The sequence below is a fragment of the Corvus moneduloides genome, chromosome 1 (assembly GCF_009650955.1).
Source record: "Corvus moneduloides isolate bCorMon1 chromosome 1, bCorMon1.pri, whole genome shotgun sequence".
Taxonomy (NCBI): Eukaryota; Metazoa; Chordata; class Aves; order Passeriformes; family Corvidae; genus Corvus; species Corvus moneduloides.
The window spans coordinates 2563387-2581042 of NC_045476.1; the positions used below are offsets into that span (position 1 = coordinate 2563387).

Here is a 17656-nt window from a genome sequence, read left to right on the forward strand (position 1 = left end):
TGGCTTTTGCTGGTTGCATTATTCATTGCAGAGGTCCTGTTTTAGCAAGAACAAACCCTGGATCCACCTCTCTGCTGTGGATACCGGATTTGTGATTGCAAACACCGTCAGACCCTTCCTAAGCGGAGGGAGAGCTTCGGGCTCTGTCACTGACGTAAGTGACAAAAATATGTATTTTCCTGGGCGGACACTGCGTCCCCACTAAGTCCAGGGCAAGGCTGGGCTTGATCCTCAGCATCAGTGGGGCCCAAAGCTTCCAGAAGGTCACAGTGTTGAGTCACAATGGACATGGGCAGGTTCAATGGGCAGAAAGTCAACCATGATGTCTGAACTTGGGGAGCAGAAGGATTTCTGGGGGTAAGAGGGGCTCAAAGCCCCTCCAGCATGTCCCCACGTTAGCTGCAATCCATGGTGGGGCTCAGGCACCAAGGTGAGCTTCATCTAAAACCAGATTCTGAGGGTTTCCCTCTTCTCTCAGTGAAGCTGCAGGGCTGGATCTAGGATGAAAAACATCATTGGCCATCGTGAGCTTGTGGGACCTCCCAAACCCACCTGAGAGGCAGCTGTGCTGGTGAAGGATTGGCATTGTTAGGCAAGCTAACAGGCCCTGGATGACCGTGTCTCCCTCCCTGCTCCAGGTTTCCCTGTCAGCACCTTGTCCATCTGGTTCATCACGTACTGCGGAGTGCAGCTGATCAAGGAGCGCGAGCGCATCCTGGCCATCGAGGAGGAGGAGAAGGGTGACAAGGCAAAGGTGGAGTAGGGGAGGCACCAGCAGGCTTGTCCCGAAGCCTTGTCCCCTTCCCAGCCACTGCTGCCAGGCCAGCCACTGGCCAGGGCTCTCCAAGCCCTCCTGGCAATCGGACTGCTGTAGCTCATCCACGTAGAAGTCACCTGGGAGGCACAGGTCACCCCCTTGCTGCAGGAAAGATTTTCCATCAGGCACAGTGGGCATTTCACAGGCTCCCCAGGCATGGCAGGATGCTGAGGCAGCTCCCAGGACATTTCTTTCATGCCAGAGCCATGCCCATGAATTTTCTGACCCTCTGACATTGTGCAGGCCCAGAGATTTCACCCCGCAGCACTTGGTCCACCAGCACTGGACTCTTCCACAGCCCATGATGCCCAGAGGAGACTCTCTAGGTCCCATGGCTGGAACTTTTAGGGTCCTGCACTGCTGGATCTGAGAATGAAGTGGCCACCACAACCACCCTGCTGTGTCACGTGCCCTGGGACTCAAGCCAAACCCCACCTCTATTTCTTCATATGCCGCGGACAAAGGTCTAAGGTCACATTCCTGCCCATGGCTGAGGGACAGAACGTGCTGTAGCCAACCCTTGCTCATCTCCAGCCACCCATCCCTTTCCTCAGCTGCCTTTGATGTGCCAAGCCCACGGCTGTAGGGCTGAGTGAGCACACAGGTAAATACAACCAAAGGAGAAAATCCCTGAATCAAGGGCAGGGACTTGGGGCTGGGCGGTGGAGGGAAAGCCATGGGAGACTCCTTGGAGAAATAGACTTTGGGAGTGTGTGAAACACGGTGCCTTGGGGGAAAGGTGGGTTTGTAACTGAAAAATAGCTCTGGTTCTCTTGCACTTTAGAGTAACTCTCAGTGGCCTTATGTCTGAGTGATGTCGGTGTTTGGTGAGGGCAGGATCCAGACCCCTTTGCAACGAGGGTCGAGACTCTTGGTGCATCCCTGTGGATGAAACGAGATGGGTTCCTAGCCAGCTTTCAGCTCTGCCAAAGTAATTCGTGAAGTCCTTGATAAATGTCACTTATTTATGTAGCCAATAAATGTTGGATAACTCTGGCACCTGCTGCTCATCCCTGCTACGCTGCTGTGCTGCAGGTGACACCCCCGGCAATGCCCGGCCACCGGAGCTGAGAGGACAAGGATCTGTTTGCAGGTCCTCACCTGCCCCCCAAAAACAGTGACACAAGGTATTTCTGACTTCAGCAGAAACCCTCCTTGGTGACATCACCAGACTGAAGGTTGGGCTGCAGCTCGATTCATACCTTTAATTTGACTCTGCTTTCATACATATGTTGAGCCTGTGGCCAGCAAACTGTCACCCATATGGGTTTGGGGTTAGAAGCCGGGTTTGTTTTATTTCTGGCAGCCTGACCAACAATGCTGGAAGTCAGGGGCAGGTATTGTGCCTTGGTGGGATCTCGTCACATCCCCTAAACCTCTCCAGATGCCAGGCACATCCCTTTTTGACACATCTATTGCTGCTGGACTTTTTGTAGGTGTTTCTTGGCACCTCCATTATTCCAAGTTTACTTTTTCCATCCAAACAGCTCTGCCACCATGTGCTTCCTGCAGGGCTAAATTCATCTCTTGCCCTCCCTGGGGGTGTCCTTGCACAGGTGGAACCACCCTGAGGTGCCAAAACCAAGGGCTCTGCGGTGGCTCAGCTCAGCTCTGCGGCTGCCTGGGAGGACAGAGTCACCTCCCAGTGTCGAAGTGGGTGACTCACATGCAAAGCCCAGTGACTCTGCACTGCCCTCCTGACTTGGATGCTCCAGGAGAGAAAATAGCCCATTCACTAAGGGTCTATATTTACCCAGCAGCTGCATCTGCTGAAGCTGCCAGAAGGAGATAATCTTAGAGACCAGCCCAGCGAGTGATTTGTCAGAGACACTTTGTGGGAGAATTTGGGCTTTGTCCTCCTTTTCCAGGAGTTGTCCCTTCAGTTTTCACTGCTCTGACAAGCCCAGGAGGTCTGGTGGGGCAGGAGCACCCTGGTGCTATCTCAACCAGCTCAGCCTTGCACAGAACACCCTCAGCGTCCCTGAATGCCTCTGTAGGATGGGATTTATCCACTGCTCATCTCTCTGGAGAAGAGCATCTCATCTGCTCTGGTTGTTGCCTGCCCCTTCATAAAATTCAACCAAGAAGCCAAGAAAAGCAATTATTTATTGCAATTAAATTCCCAGTTAATAGCCCTGCACTGGGCACTTTCTTGTTCAGGCTGACATGGCTAAAATTCGTGCATTCATCCTTTTTGTTAGAACATTTTGTAGGGGAGGGAGTGATCCTGCAACACTGCATCCCTCTAGGATGTATCCATGTATCCTCACTGTCGTGGTTTAATCCCACACAGTTTCTCACTCACTCACTCCCCCTCGCCCTGCCATAAAGAGGAGAATCAGAAAGAAGAGGTGAACAGGTAAATCTGTTGAGATAAGAACAGTTTAACGTTTGAAATCAAACATAGTGATGATGATGATAATAATAATGATAAGGAGAGGAGAAAGAGTGACAGAACCCAAGAGAAAAAAGTGATGTACAACACAATTGCTCATCACCCACTGACTGGCACCCAGCCTGTCCCCAGACAGCAAGTTGGCTCCCTCCTGGGTCATTTGCACAGTTTATATACTGGGAATGATGTTCTGTGGAAGGGAATACCCCTCTGACCAGATCAGGTCAGCTCTCCTGGCCACGCTGTTTCCCAGCTTTTGGTGAAGCTCCTCACTGGCAGAGCGTGAGACATGGAAAATCCTTGACTCAGGGTGAGAATGACTCAGTAAGAGCCAAAACATGGGTGAGTTATCAACATTATCCCCATCCTGACTCAGGAAAAACACAGCACTGAAGGAGGAAAATTAGCTCTGTTCCAGACAAAACCAGGACATTCACCCTCTCCGATGTCCTGGGGGGACTATTGCCCACTTGGGAACACACTTAATGACTGGTGGAGTCCACTGGTCATTGGAAATCCCTGGCTGTGGCCTTGTCAGGTCTGGGGGACAGTGCACCCAGGCTCTTGGAAAACCAGGGCTGCTTCCCCAAGCCTTGGAGCTGCTCCAGCTGCTGAGCAAAGCCACTGATGCCCACGGAGTCCCCAGAGCAGGTTTGGGACCAGCACAGTGCCCTTTCCCTGGGTGAAACACAAACCTGGGAGATGCCAGAGACCCACCAGGTCCCAGAGCTCCTCTGGAAAGGGCTGTAGCTGCATTTTAGCAGCGGCATCTCGTGGGGTGGGGAATTAGGAAGCCAAACTCAGATGGCAGCACAACGAAAAGGAAAACAACTCAGGGCTCAAGGGCGATTAAAGGCAGAGGGCGGGGGGAAATCCTGGCTGGTGGCACAACAACACAGGATTAAAGTTGGGATGGTACAGAGCTAATGCAGAGGGAGCAGAGAGAGGAGGAGGGGGGTGTCCAGCCCCAGATGTCAGGGAGCAAAGATTCCTGAAGTTCGACCCAGTTCAAAGATCAGCACTCAGCGTTTGATCCCATCACAGATGAGCAGCACAGAAGAGCTTATGATGTGAGCTCTGAAAACAGCTTGAGATTATTTCCCTGCTATATTGGTACTTCCCAGATGCTGCTGGAACCACACCAGTACAGAAGGGCTTCATACCAGTATAGCTCCCTCCCTCTTCCCACTTCTAAAACAACCACCATGGCAATTTTTATAAATACATCCGTGCCAGGGTAAGGGGTTATGTGGCTTTAAATGCACCAAGAATGGTGGCTAATATTTTTTCATAGACTTAATTAAATCGTTAATTAAATCTGTGCCATCATTGAGTGTCAGACAGCCCAGAGGGTCCACAGTAAGAGATAAAACAGACTCATGCACAAGTTTTACTCTAGGTATAAATAATTATAGCTACTCTGCTTGCCTGTGTCTGTCAAAACTAATTTGCTTCTTTGTGAGCTCCGTGGGAATAGCTGGACCTGGACTGGCCATTTCAGGACCCATGGGACTTCCTAGACATCCATGGGCAGGCAAGCAGGACACAAGAGCCACTGGAGAACTCAGCCACTATGGAGCATTGGCTCCAGGCCAGGCAGGTTGTCCTGCTGTGTCTCTAGACTTCGTCATGGGGGTGATGAACCAGAAGATCGGAGCAGAACACCCTCAATTTACTAGAAGGTACTTGTGTTTAGATGTCCTAATCTGTGAGCTGAAGCCCACCATTGTATTTCCTTTGCTTCTGTTCTGCCTCGGACACTCTCTCTGTCACCAGGATCTGGAAAAGATGGATTTCTTGGTGCCAAGGTGCCCAGAGACTGTGCCACTGGGACCCATTTGCAGGTATGATGGAGTCACAGAATCAGTGAGGCTGGAAAAGAGCCTTGGGATTGACTCCAGCCTATGATTGAACCAGACCATGGCACTGAGTGCCACGTCCAGTCTTTCCTTAAACACCTCCAGGGACGGTGACTCCACCACCTATTGCAGGGAAAAAGAGCCATCCCTCTCCCACAGTCCTCAAATCTCCTGCTTTAGAGAGAATTTTAAAATAACTTCCAGCACAGGTCTCATATCCCATACAGGGCTGTAATTAAACAGCTCTACCTCCATTTGCCACCCCCTTCCAGACCCCTGAAAAGTGACTCTAGAGGAGAATAAAGGACAAACCTGTGCAGCAAAGCAGCCCTGTGTGGGAGCTGGCTGGAGTTTGGGATGCCACAAAGCCCACATAAGACCCTCCCTTAGCGCATCTTTCCAGCTTTGACTTCACAGGCTATTTTTAGCACAGCTAAAGATCCAGCACTTTCGGAGCAGCCCATTTAGCATCATCAGGAGGAAGTCCCAGCCTTGCCACCCATGACCCAAAAGGCAGATTGGGCTGTTAGACTCACCCAGAGGCCGCTTCCCAAGCCCACGGGTCGCACGCGTCCCCTGTGGTGTCACGGCGGTGAAACCTCCTGCTCCCCCCGTGGTGACTCATGAGCTGACAGACCCTTCCTGAATTACTGAGGCTGGAATTACAGCTGCTCCCCCGGCCCCCTCCCTTCCTCCTTGTCCAATGTGTCATATTAAAGGGTGATCGGCTTACACATGCTGCAGTATGGATTCCTTAAGCTCTGCAGCGCTGTGTCTATATATAAAGCCCCGAGCTGGAAACTGAAGTACACAGACAGCTGGGAGCGTAGCGAGCGTTTCACATTCCCAGTGTGCCGGCGGTCTGGGAGCCCGTGAGGCTGCGAGCCCTGCTTTGAGCAAGTTTCCTCACTCAGTTATAGATATAGCCACCAATATTTAGCCATAAAAGAAGGATTGCGGAAAACAACGAGCGGCTACTCGTCACCATGGGTTTGCCTCTTGATCAAGCGGAAGAGTTGCGTCTCTACCAGCAAACTCTTCTCCAAGATGGACTCAAAGACATGTTGGACCACAATAAGTTTCTGGATTGTGTCTTAAAAGTCAAAGGGAAGGAGTTTCCCTGCCATCGGCTGGTGCTGGCAGCCTGCAGCCCGTATTTCCGGGCGATGTTCCTTTCAGACATGGAAGAGAGCAAGAAGAGGGAAGTCAGCTTGGAAGATGTTGATCCAGACGTCATGGGCAAGATCCTCCATTACATCTACACCTCCGAGCTCGAGATCACCGAGCAGAACGTGCAGGACATCTTCTCCGTGGCCAACATGTTCCAGATCCCCTCCATTTTCACCGTGTGCGTGTCCTTCCTGCAGAAGCGGCTCTGCCTCAGCAACTGCCTGGCCATCTTCCGGCTGGGATTGATGCTGGATTGCGCCCGGCTGGCCGTGGCCGCCCGGGATTTCATCTGTGACCGCTTCGCGCTGGTCTCGCGGGACGAGGAGTTCTACCAGCTCTCCCCCGATGAGCTGATTGCCATCATCTCCAGCGACTCCCTCAACATCGAGAAGGAGGAGAGTGTCTTTGAGGTGGTGATGAAGTGGGTGGGGACCAAGGACCGTGAGAGCCGACAGAAGGCCTTGCCCGTCATCTTTGAAAGCATCCGCTTCCGCCTCATGCCCAACAACTACATCACGGACCACGTGGAGAAGCACACCATGGTCAAGTCCAGCCCGGAGCTGCTCAAGAAGCTGCAGATGGTGAAGGATGCCCAGAAAGGCAAATTCACGGTGGTGAAGAAGAGGAAAGTGAAGAAGAACAGTGAGAATCAAGCAAAGGAGAATGCTGTCAATGGAGCAGTAGATGAAGATACAGAGGAGGAGGCTCTCCCTGGGATCTTGAATGACACGATGCGCTTTGGGATGTTCCTCCAGGACCTTATTTTCATGGTGAGCGACAGTGGGGCAGTGGCCTATGACCCCAATGCCAATGAGTGCTATTTTGCCTCCCTGTCTACTCAAATCCCGAAGAACCACATCAGTCTGGTGACCAAAGAGAATCAGATCTTCATTGTTGGAGGCGTATACTACAATGAAGACAACAAAGAGGATCCCATGAGCTCCTACTTCCTACAGGTACTACCTTTATCTTTTGTTTCTTTTACCACTTGGGAGCATCACGAGGCTTTAGCTTCCATGTGAAGCCAGTAATATTTTTTGTCACATGATGTTAAAAGGAAAGTTGTAAATGAAGGAGAAGCATCTGAGTTGCTTTACTAGAGGCTCTTCTCCCTTTATTTTTAAGGCAGATGCCACTGAGGGGTGGTTCTGGTAGTTGAAGAAGAAGGTTTGAAGGAGTAAGAAATAGGAATGAGCGTTCCTGATTCAAATTCTGAATGGAGGATTGTTTAGATCAGTGAATTTGGCCCAGCCCTGGCTGCCATAGTGCTCACAAACTGGGAGGTTTGTGGCATCAGACCCGGGTTCTTCTTTGCATCTCCGGTGTTCCCTGGTTACGAACCCCAGCAAAACCCAAGGGTGAAGCTGCCAGGTGCCAAAAAAGGAGCAGCAGCAGCAGCAGCAGCTGCAGCCACAGAGCGAACACCCCAAGGACACAGGGCATGTCCTGCCTCCCAACATGTGTCCCATTCCTAGGGCTCTTCCTGCCCCTGGAGATGGGTTTGTTCCAGCTCAGAGTCTGTGCCTCAGCCATTTCCATCCTGTGAGGGAGAAACCACCATGTGGTGTCTTTGGGGATAATCCTCAGGGAAAGTGGCTGTTCTAGCTCAGCAGTGACCGAACTGTGGCTGGATTGAGCTGCACAGGCAATCTGAGCCCCAGCTTGGGCTGTAGCCCAGATGTCTTTCCCTGTAGACAGCTAAGGCAAGGCGCCTACCCTTCCTGCTGACCCCGAGGAATCCAGTAAATCCTCTGTTCTTCCTCCCATACCCAGAAATACTTTTTTTGTTTTTCTCCATGGCTCAAGTCTTCTGGGAAGAAACAATAACGTGTCCCAGGCTCACATCTTCTGGGGAAAACAATAACATCTCCAGGCAGAAAGGATAAAATGGGGGTGGTTGTCAAGTTGAGACACAGAGCCCTGATGCCTCCCTTGACTCATTGCCCTCATCAGTAGGGCTGCATACCATGCAGGGACCATGCTTGTCCTCACCTGGAAAGGGGCAGGAGGTTGTGCAGGCCAGGTGAAGTCCAGGGAATGAGAAGCCAGGAGGAAGAGTCCTCAGCCCATCAGTTACCTGTGCAGAGCAGGCAGATTCATTCAGCCCAAACCTGTGGCTAAAGATCAATCTTCCCAGCAGAGGTGGAGCAGGGTCCAGAGAGGTCACAGAACATCCATAGAATCATAGAATGGCCTAGGTTGGGAGGGACCTCGAAGATCACCTAGTTCCAAACCCCTGCCATGAGCAGGGATACCTTCCACTACACCAAGTTGCTCAGAGCTCCATCCAGCCTGGCCTTGGACACTTCCAGGGGTGGGGCAACGCTGGAAACATTCCTTGGAAACATTCAGTATTTGACTGCAGAAAGTCCTCCAATCTTCTCTAACTCCAACTCTGTGCCCCTTTGAACATGGGGGTTGGATGAAAGACCTTTGGAGATCCTTCCCCCCAAAGCACTCTGTGGTTCTAAACTGCAAACAGCAAGATTTCTCTATTCAGTTCCCAGTTTGCCACTGACTCAGTGGTAAATGCCTTGAGCATTGTGAGGTCATTTTTAGCTCTCCCCCACAAGAAGGGGACAGTGATCCTTCCACACCTCACTGTGTCACTTGTGCTTGTGAGAAGCAGACAAGTCCTGGGGCTGGAGAGTGCCATCAGTTTGCAAATGTTTACTTTATTACATCAGTGTCATTTTGTAGCTCATGGTTGTTGTACGAGCAAGAGAAGTTTTGAGCCCTTTTTTTCAGCTGAAATGACATAGTTAGATGCGCACCTTGATGACAAGCTCTTGAACGACTGTGCTGCAGCTCCCTACACCTTCTGGCTGTTTCTATCCTCCCAAATTTCACATTCTCCCTGCTGAAGTCAGGACCGCTAGGTCAGGGATAATTTAGATTTAAGAACAGGCACCAAAATATAAAAATGCTGATAAATCCCAGAGGCCTTGCAGATTTTGGCAGGAGCAAAATGATTCCATTGACATTTCAGATGGAAAAAGGGTATCCTTTCTTTGTCACTTGAAAGATTTATGACTCGAAAACAATGCTGAATCCATCAAGAAGCAGGAACTATCCTGATGACTAAACTGCTCAGGGTCGCACTATAAATAACACATATGTGGACCACAGCTTACAAAGAGACAAAAACCACAGGCACCCAGCTGAGGCTGAGTCTTTGGAGCCAACTCATGAGGCTGGAGCTCCTTGGCCTGAGCCCACGGCAAACAGTGCTCCCAGGCAATGCTGCGTCACAGCTTCACCCTGCAGTCCCACTAAATTGGCTGCAAGACATCCCTCCCTCCTCTATCAAGCTACATTAATTTTTTTTGCCCCAGTTCCCATTAAGCCACAGTTCTCAGAGTCCTCAGTCTCAGATTTTTTCTTTTTTCTGGTGGGAGATGAGGCAATGCCTTGATCTACGGATGTCCAAGGATTCGGTGGTCTGATCCAGCAGCTTGCTCATCTGTCAGATGGGTCTGGCACACTTTATCTGTGTAGCCAACATTGCTGGCACCACCCTGTTACCTGGCAGAGAGGGAGAATATCAGGATGAAGCACTGTGAGGTGTTCTACATATAAAAAGGTTCAGGAAAATTTCCAAGACTGAAATGCTTCCCTCCTCCAGTCCCAGGAAAAATCCATTGTAAGTCCATCATGGAAGTCTGTCACCCAAAGATGACCAAGCTTGTTCATAGTTCCAATTTTTGAAGGGAGACTCAAGAGAAAGCTTATCCCCCTCTACACCTCCCTAAAAGGAGGCTGTAGCCAGGTGGGGATTGGCCTCTTCTCCCAGGCAACCAGTGACAAGACAAGAGGACAAGGCCTCCAGCTGCACAAAGGGAAATTCAGGTTGGACATCATGGAGAATTTTTTCACTGGAAAAGGGTTCAGACATTGAGATGGGCTGTCCAGGGAACTGGTGGAGTCACCATCCCTGGAGGTGCTCAAGAAATGACCAGAGGAGGCACTTAACACCATGATTTAGTTGACAAGGTGGTGATTAGTCAAAGGCTGGACCCAATGATCTCAGAGAGATTTTCCAGCTTTAATGTGATTCTATAAAGTCCAGGCTTTGATGAATAGAGCATATCATGTTGCTGCAGACCCATCTCTGCTCATATGCCTTGTCATAAAATGTTTATCATACAATATGTGGCTTGGGTTTGCCCTCAGATCTCCCATCCTGCTCCAGGTGACAAAGGCACAGCCACAGGAATATTGCAGAGAGTGCTGCTAGGGTGACCAAGCTGCACATGGGGACAGACTTCGCCCTTGTCCTCTGGACCCTGACTTTTGCTAACCAAATGGGCGTGGTGAGCACACACTAATGACCCTATGTTCCCTTCCAGTACGACCATCTGGACGCAGACTGGCTGGGGATGCCCCCGCTGCCCTCCCCTCGCTGCCTCTTCGGCCTGGGAGAGGCAGAAAACTCAATTTTTGTGGTTGGAGGGAAGGAACTGAAGGAGGGAGAGAAGACCTTGGATTCGGTCCTGTGCTACGACCGGCTGTGAGTGCTCAGTGCGAGTGTGGGGCAGGAGGGGGTTAGAGGAGAGGGTGGAGCAGCTGCCATGCAAAGCGATTCCAGCTCTCCAGGGGTCAAAAGGTTTGGGAGAAGGGCTTGAACTCTATATCTGGATGCTGGGACTGTCTCGAGCTGTGCCCTGGGGCTCTGAGCTGCCTCACTCCAGCTGCTTTGTTTACTGAGCCTCCTGGAGATGGAAGCCTTTGTGGGAATATTTTGTTATCTGGGACTGATATCAGTAGATGTTCATGTGAGACATGTACAGAGGAGTTTTTCCTTCTGCTAAACCTTCTGCTCTTGCCCATTGATTAAAGGTTCAGTGACATTCACTGTAGTCTCACCAAAAGAGGTTTGAACAGAAAAGCTTGTTTTTAAAATTTTCAGATGTGTCACAGAATGGCTCATCCTGATTGATATCAGGCTCAATATCTGATTATTTTTGGACAATGGGCTCTGACCCATGCTAGCTCATGAGCTTTATTAAAAGGCACCATCCTGTTCTGCTCTCAGGAGACAGAAACTTCCAAAGCCTGCTGCTCTGTGCCCCAAAGAGACAGAGCAGCAGGCATCAACAAGCCTTTGCTTGGTCTATATTTAGCTGTGTGTGCTTCCAAGTCTGTTTTATAGGCAGAGATTTGAAACCAGTTCCATTCCCACAGAACAGGGCATTTATCTGCCCCTGCAGACTCTGGGAAAGAATTTGTCTGCCCCCGCTAAGTGCTCATGGGGCGGTTTGAGTGTCAATTTGCAGCTGGTAGAGATGTGATCAGCATCACTTTATCTCTGGTTTTATTTGGTTGATATTATTCCAGCATTATTCTGATGGACAGTGGCTGAACATGAGCCAGCTGTGTGCCCAGGTGGCCAAGAAGGCCTGGATGTATCAGCAGGACGGTGGCCAGCAGGACCAGGGAAATCTTTCTTCCTTTGTGCTGGGCACTGGTGAGGCTGCACCTCAAATCCTGTGCCCAGTTTTGGGGCTCTCATGACAAGAAGGACATTGAGGGGCTGGAGGGATCCCAGAGAAGGGAACAGAGCTGGGGAAGGGTCTGGAGCACCAGGAGCAGCTGAAGGAGCTGGGAGGGGGTCTCAGCTTGGAGAAAAGGAGGTTCAAGGGGAAATTATTGCTCCCTCCCTACACCTACCTGAAGACCTCAAGAAAATAATAGCTATTAGCATAAATATTCTGCTTATTTTATTGTCACCTTTTTTTAGGATCACAAAATTTATTGGATGAGCCTGTCTCATTGCAGACCTTGTGTTTTTGAGATTGAGTCCAACCCTGTGCTCCCCTCTAGGTCTGGGAAATGCCATCTCCTCTAACTGTCACCCAGCAAGCTACAAATCCTTTTGCTTCCCATCTTTCTCTGAGCCAGGTCCTTCAAGTGGGGCGAGGCCGATCCCCTTCCCTACGCAGTCTATGGCCATGCAGTGGTATCACACAAGGATCTTGTCTACGTCATCGGGGGCAAAGGAAGTGACAAGTAAGTCAAAAAGCAAGAGAAAATCCCCAAACCAGTGGGAGTGCAGGCTTGGTGCCTCCTCAACATGGTTTAAGGAGGGCTGGATGGGCTGGGAGATGTGGGTCTTTCCTTCCCAGCTCACCTTTGTGCCTGCAGCCCTTTCCAAAACCTTAGGAGGCCAACAGGGACATCAGGAAAGTGGCAGTGTCCTTACAGGAGAAAGAACGTATTGCCCCATCCCTGGTGGCATGCTGGAAGGGGCTTTAAGGAAAACTGGTCTAGTGGAAGGTGGCCCTACCCATGGGGATTGGAATGAGATGGTCTTTGAAGATCCTTCCAAAACAAACCATTCTGTGTTCCCGTTTGCTCACAAAAAAGTAAATGTCACACAGATTGGGAGAGGCACTGAAGAGCAAGAAGCCCCTTCACTTTTAGGGTCTCCTGTCTTGGACTTGTGGAGCAGAGTGGTCACAACAGCCAAATCCAGACGTGTACTTGCAACAGGAGGGAAAAACCTCATTCCCCCTGCCCCCATCCTGCAGGAGACATGCTCAGCAGGAAAAGCCTCTCAGGAGCGTCACAGTGGCTGCCTTGCAGGGCACAAATGTGAGTGTTTGCAGAGCAAACATTCCACAATCCAGCAAAGATTGGTCCTGCTTGGGAAGGGTTATGGTCTGAAAGGTGTGAACGTGCATATCTTCACACCTCACGCTGCCGACCTGGGGACAGGGACGTCACTGAGGATATTTTGCAGCATCGCAGTGGATCAGGAGCACTAAAACAATGGATGTGAGAGCTCCTGAGAGGCTGCTGGTTACATGGACCCATATCTAGGTGCGTGAGCACAAAGCTGAGCTTTCAGGGCTCCTATCCACAGTGGGCACAGCAGGAGGGATGTGTTACACCCACAAGTGGTGACTCCAGGCATGGACATCATTGGGTGCACACCCAACAAAGGTTGTGTTCCTCCACTCATGCCGATGTGGAGGAGCAAAATCCTCCCTAGACACCCCCCCTTCTCCCCAGCAGACACCCCCAAACCCCTGCAGTGCAAAACCACCCCTTGGCAGGCGACCAAGGCTCCTTTTTCCCCTCTCATTTTTCTCCAGGAAGTGCCTGAAGAAGATGTATGTCTACAACCCAGCCAAGTTTGAGTGGAAGGAGATGGCTCCCATGAAAACCGCCCGCTCCTTGTTCGGAGCCACCGTGCACAAGGACAAAATCTACGTGGCAGCTGGTGTGACCGACTCCGGTTTGACCAACTCAGTGGAGGTCTATGACATTGCCACCAACAAGTACGTCCTGAGTTGTGGTTACACAAGTAGTAGCTGCAGGTGGACAGTCAGCAATTTCCAGCCGTTCTGGAGTTTGTTTGTGACTCCTGATGTCAGTTCCTCCAGTTTATATGGCCATGGCAGGGGAGTTGGAACTGGATAATCTTTAAGGTCCCTTCCAACTCAAGCCATTCTAGGATTCTATGGTTCCTCAGAGAGCTGGGCATCACCAATGTCACTGTGGTTGGGCTGTGGATCACCTCAGGCTCGTCCTAAAAGTAGTTCCACCCACTGGTGCTGTCCTTGGGTTCCCTGAGAGCTTCACCCAACACAATAAATGCTCTGATTTTGGGTGGCTCTTGCAGCTGCAGTCCCAGCACTGGGACATACTGGTCCACATGCTCAAAAAAAACTTAAACAATGATGATGGAAACAGCTGTCCCTAAAAACAGCCAGCGAATGGTCCCATCCCACCTAGACTTGCACTACTGAATCTGTCACTAGTGAGCTCAGTAGCTGAATCCTCATTTGAGGCCATCCTCACTGTGGGGGTGGCCAGGGTGCTCTAACTTGTCCCCTCTCTCAATGTGGCAGGTGGGACACCTTCACTGAGTTCCCTCAGGAGCGCAGCTCCGTCAGCCTGGTCAGCCTGTCCGGGGTGCTCTACCTGCTCGGGGGGTTCGCCACAGTGGAGACAGAGTCGGGAGAGCTGGTGCCAACAGAGCTGAATGATGTTTGGAGGTGATGATCTTCCCCAGGGCTGTCCAAGGGAGCGTGGGAGGGATGTCAGTGATGAAATGGATAATTTCTCTCTTTTTTGATGCCGTCAGTGTGAGATGGATTTTGTCACCCCAGCAAGAGGCTGCAGGCTCAGCGCAGGGTCACCTGGTGGGAAGTCTGCCCAGTGCTCTGCTGGAGAGCACATTAGTGCTTCAGTGATCTCTCCCAGCCTCAAACAGCAGCAGACCAGGGAAAACCTGCTCCTTTGGCTTTGTTGTGTGTTGACATTTTGCCTGGAGCTGGTTCCAGCCTCCCCTTTGGTGTGGAGCAGCATCTGTACGATGCTTCCTCCCCCTGGGAACAGCCACTGCTTGGGCTGGGAGGCAGATAGGCCTGGATGGGAAGCAGAGAGTCTGGGCTGGGAAGCAGAAAGACTTACATGTGAGAGGAGTGGGCTGAAAGCACTTTGTGACAGCTGCTAAAGCAGTGTTGGCTGCTCCTGTCCCTCACATCAGTGCTCTGGCACCCTCAGCAGGATCCTGCTGTCCTTTACTGTGGGTGTTCCACCTTGGTGCCATCAACCCCTTTCCTAGAGGAAAAATATCCCCTCCCCTGCAAGACCACATGCTGATATCCACGTTCCCCCAAACCAGAGCACACCAGGGCCGAAAGTCCCTGTGCAGCTCCCACAGATTCTTGTGCCCAAATACCTCCTGTGGGACATCACACCAGGGCTCCCACCACTATGGAGAGCAGCTGGAGGGAGGGAGAGGAGTCTTTTCCTCAGTGTAACTGCCTGTCTGCCTCTCCCCAGGTATGATGAGGAGCAGAAGAAGTGGGAAGGGGTCCTCCGGGAAATCCAGTACGCCTCCGGTGCCACGTTCCTTCCCGTGCGCCTCAATGTTCTGCGCCTAACGAAGATGTAGTGATTGGTCTTCTTTTCATGGGGGTCTGGGGCAAGGAGGGATGGGGAGAGATGGAGAGATGCTTATGAGAGATGTGGCATCTGGACACTGTGCAGGACATTGCATCTGTGATTGGCAGTTTTTTGTAGAAGTGGGAAAGAGGAGAGTGTGTCTGGAAAACCTCTGGGAACTTGAAGGTGCTCACAAGGCAACTGGAGAGGGGATCTGGAGCCTGCAAGGAGCTGGGGAAGACTGAGAAGCACAGAAAAATTAGTTATTCCAGTCCCAGGAGACAGGACAAATAGATCATACATTTTTTCACTTCTTTCTCCATGTTTTTCACCATCTTTTCAACTGCAGTTGGACCTCCCCAGTAAAGAGTGGAAGCAGAAAGTGGGGCCTAGGTTGACATTCCCCAGGGAAAGGGGTCTACAAAGTATTTCCCCACCTAAGGTGTCTGTGAGCATGGTGTTCCTTGGAGAGGAGAAGGAAGGGTCAAAGTCAAATGGTACAGGAGAGACCTGTTGGAATTTGGAGTTCCTGGGTGAAGTTAAAAGAAAAGATCATGTGAGCAACAGAAGGGCTTTGGAAATTGAAATGGAAGGCAAATAATCTTAGTTCTTTGCCTCCACCTTGACTCTGGAGTGATGAGAGGTCGGGAGCTGAGCCTCAACGGGGGAGGAGTCGTGCAAGTTGTAGGGTAGGGAAGGGGGAGAGCTGGACAGGGGAGGCCATGTGTGCTCATCTCCAGCTTTTTGGGCCCCTCATCTTCAATCACAGATCACAATGTCCTCACCTATGGATGGAAAAACCTGTTTTTTAGGGAAAGGTTTTATATTTTTGCTGTTTCTCTTATTTTTAATGTTCAGACTTTTTTTTTTTTAAGAGTATTTTACTTTGCTAAGGAGATCTCAGATGTGTTTGGCTCAAAGAGAGCTTCTGACTGAGGAAAAATGCATATTTATTTTAAAGTTGTCAATAATGAAGTTTTGATAGAACTCTACTGGCAGCAGGACAAAGATCTGTTAGAGCAGAAATCTCCTGATGCCCACACCATCTGACCAGTGGTTTGTTTAAAAATAAATGTTACTATTCCAAAGGAAATCCCCTGTGTTTGCACGTTTATAGAGCTGAAACTGATCCTTCACAGCAACCAAAGACAAGGACCAAGCACAAGTTATGATGGACACACAGAGCAAAACAGCCCCATGGAGAGCCCCAGCATTTATTCTGATTTTCTCCCATTTGAGTGCTGACATTTTAGGATTCATATCCTTACAGCTCTTCCCCATGGATACCACAACTAAGAGTTTACCCAGGACTAGAAGAAAGCTGGATGCCTACAGTGACAGGACGAGAGGAAACAGCCTCAAGTTGTGCCAGGGGAGGTTTAGATTGGATATTAAGATGCATTCTTTCACAGAAAGGGTTGTAAAGCACTGGAAGAGGCAGTGGAGTTCCAGGGATGGAGTCACCATCACTGGAAGTGTTCAAAAAACATGTGGATGTGGCACTTAGGGACATGGTTTAGTGGTGAACACGGTGCTGGTGCTGGGTTGGTGGTTGGACTTGCTGAGATTAAAGGTCTTTTCCAACGTTAACAATTCTCTGATTCTATGATGTCATAGTACCACTAACGGGTGATAATCAATGATAATTTTTAGAAAGAACAAATGCAAACATTGCAAAATAATTGCCTCACAGTGGTATGAAAATTCTGGTATCATAAATCATACCTGGCTGATTCATCTAGATCAAAATGCAGTTGTGGAGGAACTAAAACACGTTTGGAAGGAAAAAAGAATTCGGGGCGAGTAAAAGAACCAGTCCTGGTTTCATTTGAAGGATTTAAAAAGTTACAGGATAAACTCCTTAGAGGACAATCACATCAGAACAGTAATGAAATATTTTCAGAAAAGAAATCCAAGGTGACTGGCTGTCACAAAGTAGCTTGAAAAAAAAAAGGAATAAAAATCTTTGAAACAATCAAATGTGTGAAAAATGCACTGAAAAGAAATAAACACCTTCTGCCCAGCTCTGCAGAAATTCATGTAGACAATTCCCAAGCTAATTAAAGATGAATCTTCCAAATAGCTTCTGGCAGAAAAGAAAAAAAGAAAAATTAAGAAAATTAAAAAAAAATAATCCCTGCATAGAATTACTATTTTTAAAAGTCATTTATTGCAGTGTCAGGATCCCACCTCCTGCCTCCACCACCACCATCCCTGGAAGTGTTCAAGGAATGAGTGGGAGTTGCACTCAGTGCTCTGGTCTGGTTGACTAGGTGGTGATTGGTCAAAGGTTGACTCAACGATCTCAGAGATATTTTCCAGCCTTAACGATTCTGTGATTCTGTGACCTTTGCTTCAGCTCCTCTTGCTGAATGCAGACTGGAAAGTTGTTGACGACCCTAAGAGAGGGTTAATCCCCATTCACTTCCTGCCACATTTCTTGGCTCTCCTGGAGGAATTTTGGACTTTTTGAAGCCAGCAGGAGAATGTTGCTGACCTTCCATGAGTTCTTGTGAT

At 49.9% G+C, this 17656-nt stretch overlaps 2 protein-coding genes and 1 long non-coding RNA gene across 5 annotated transcripts in view; 2 read left to right on the top strand and 1 right to left on the bottom strand.

The window, feature by feature from the left end:
- The window catches only part of HHATL (hedgehog acyltransferase like), a 15503-nt gene extending 13690 nt beyond the window's left edge, over positions 1 to 1813 (top strand). For 2 of the 3 annotated variants that reach the window (XM_032134537.1, XM_032091553.1), the window contains exon 12: positions 639 to 1813. In XM_032134537.1, the coding sequence (XP_031990428.1) occupies positions 639 to 763 (125 nt within the window). In that variant the 3' untranslated portion in view covers positions 764 to 1813. The other variant, XM_032091641.1, reaches the window with a different exon arrangement.
- The window catches only part of LOC116435685, a 12413-nt gene extending 6685 nt beyond the window's left edge, over positions 1 to 5728 (bottom strand). The window contains exon 1 of the long non-coding RNA XR_004236820.1: positions 5608 to 5728. This is a non-coding gene — a long non-coding RNA (uncharacterized LOC116435685). The remainder of the gene's footprint in view (positions 1 to 5607) is intronic.
- Positions 5712 to 17259, top strand: KLHL40 (kelch like family member 40). Its single transcript, XM_032134406.1, has 6 exons — positions 5712 to 7197; positions 10591 to 10751; positions 12143 to 12250; positions 13339 to 13524; positions 14098 to 14244; positions 15038 to 17259. Exons 1-6 carry the CDS (start codon positions 6058 to 6060, stop codon positions 15147 to 15149), a joined length of 1854 nt encoding a protein of 617 aa, XP_031990297.1. The 5' UTR covers positions 5712 to 6057; the 3' UTR covers positions 15150 to 17259.
- The last annotated feature ends 397 nt before the right edge of the window (positions 17260 to 17656 follow it).

Bases quoted from the DNA above. Each gene is read 5' to 3' on its own strand.
- KLHL40 (XM_032134406.1), top strand. From the start codon at position 6,058: ATGGGTTTGCCTCTTGATCAAGCGGAAGAGTTGCGTCTCTACCAGCAA. The intron at 10,752-12,142 runs GTGAGTGCTCAG...TCTCTGAGCCAG, and splicing joins GTCCTGTGCTACGACCGGCT to GTCCTTCAAGTGGGGCGAGG. The intron at 12,251-13,338 runs GTAAGTCAAAAA...ATTTTTCTCCAG, and splicing joins GGGGGCAAAGGAAGTGACAA to GAAGTGCCTGAAGAAGATGT.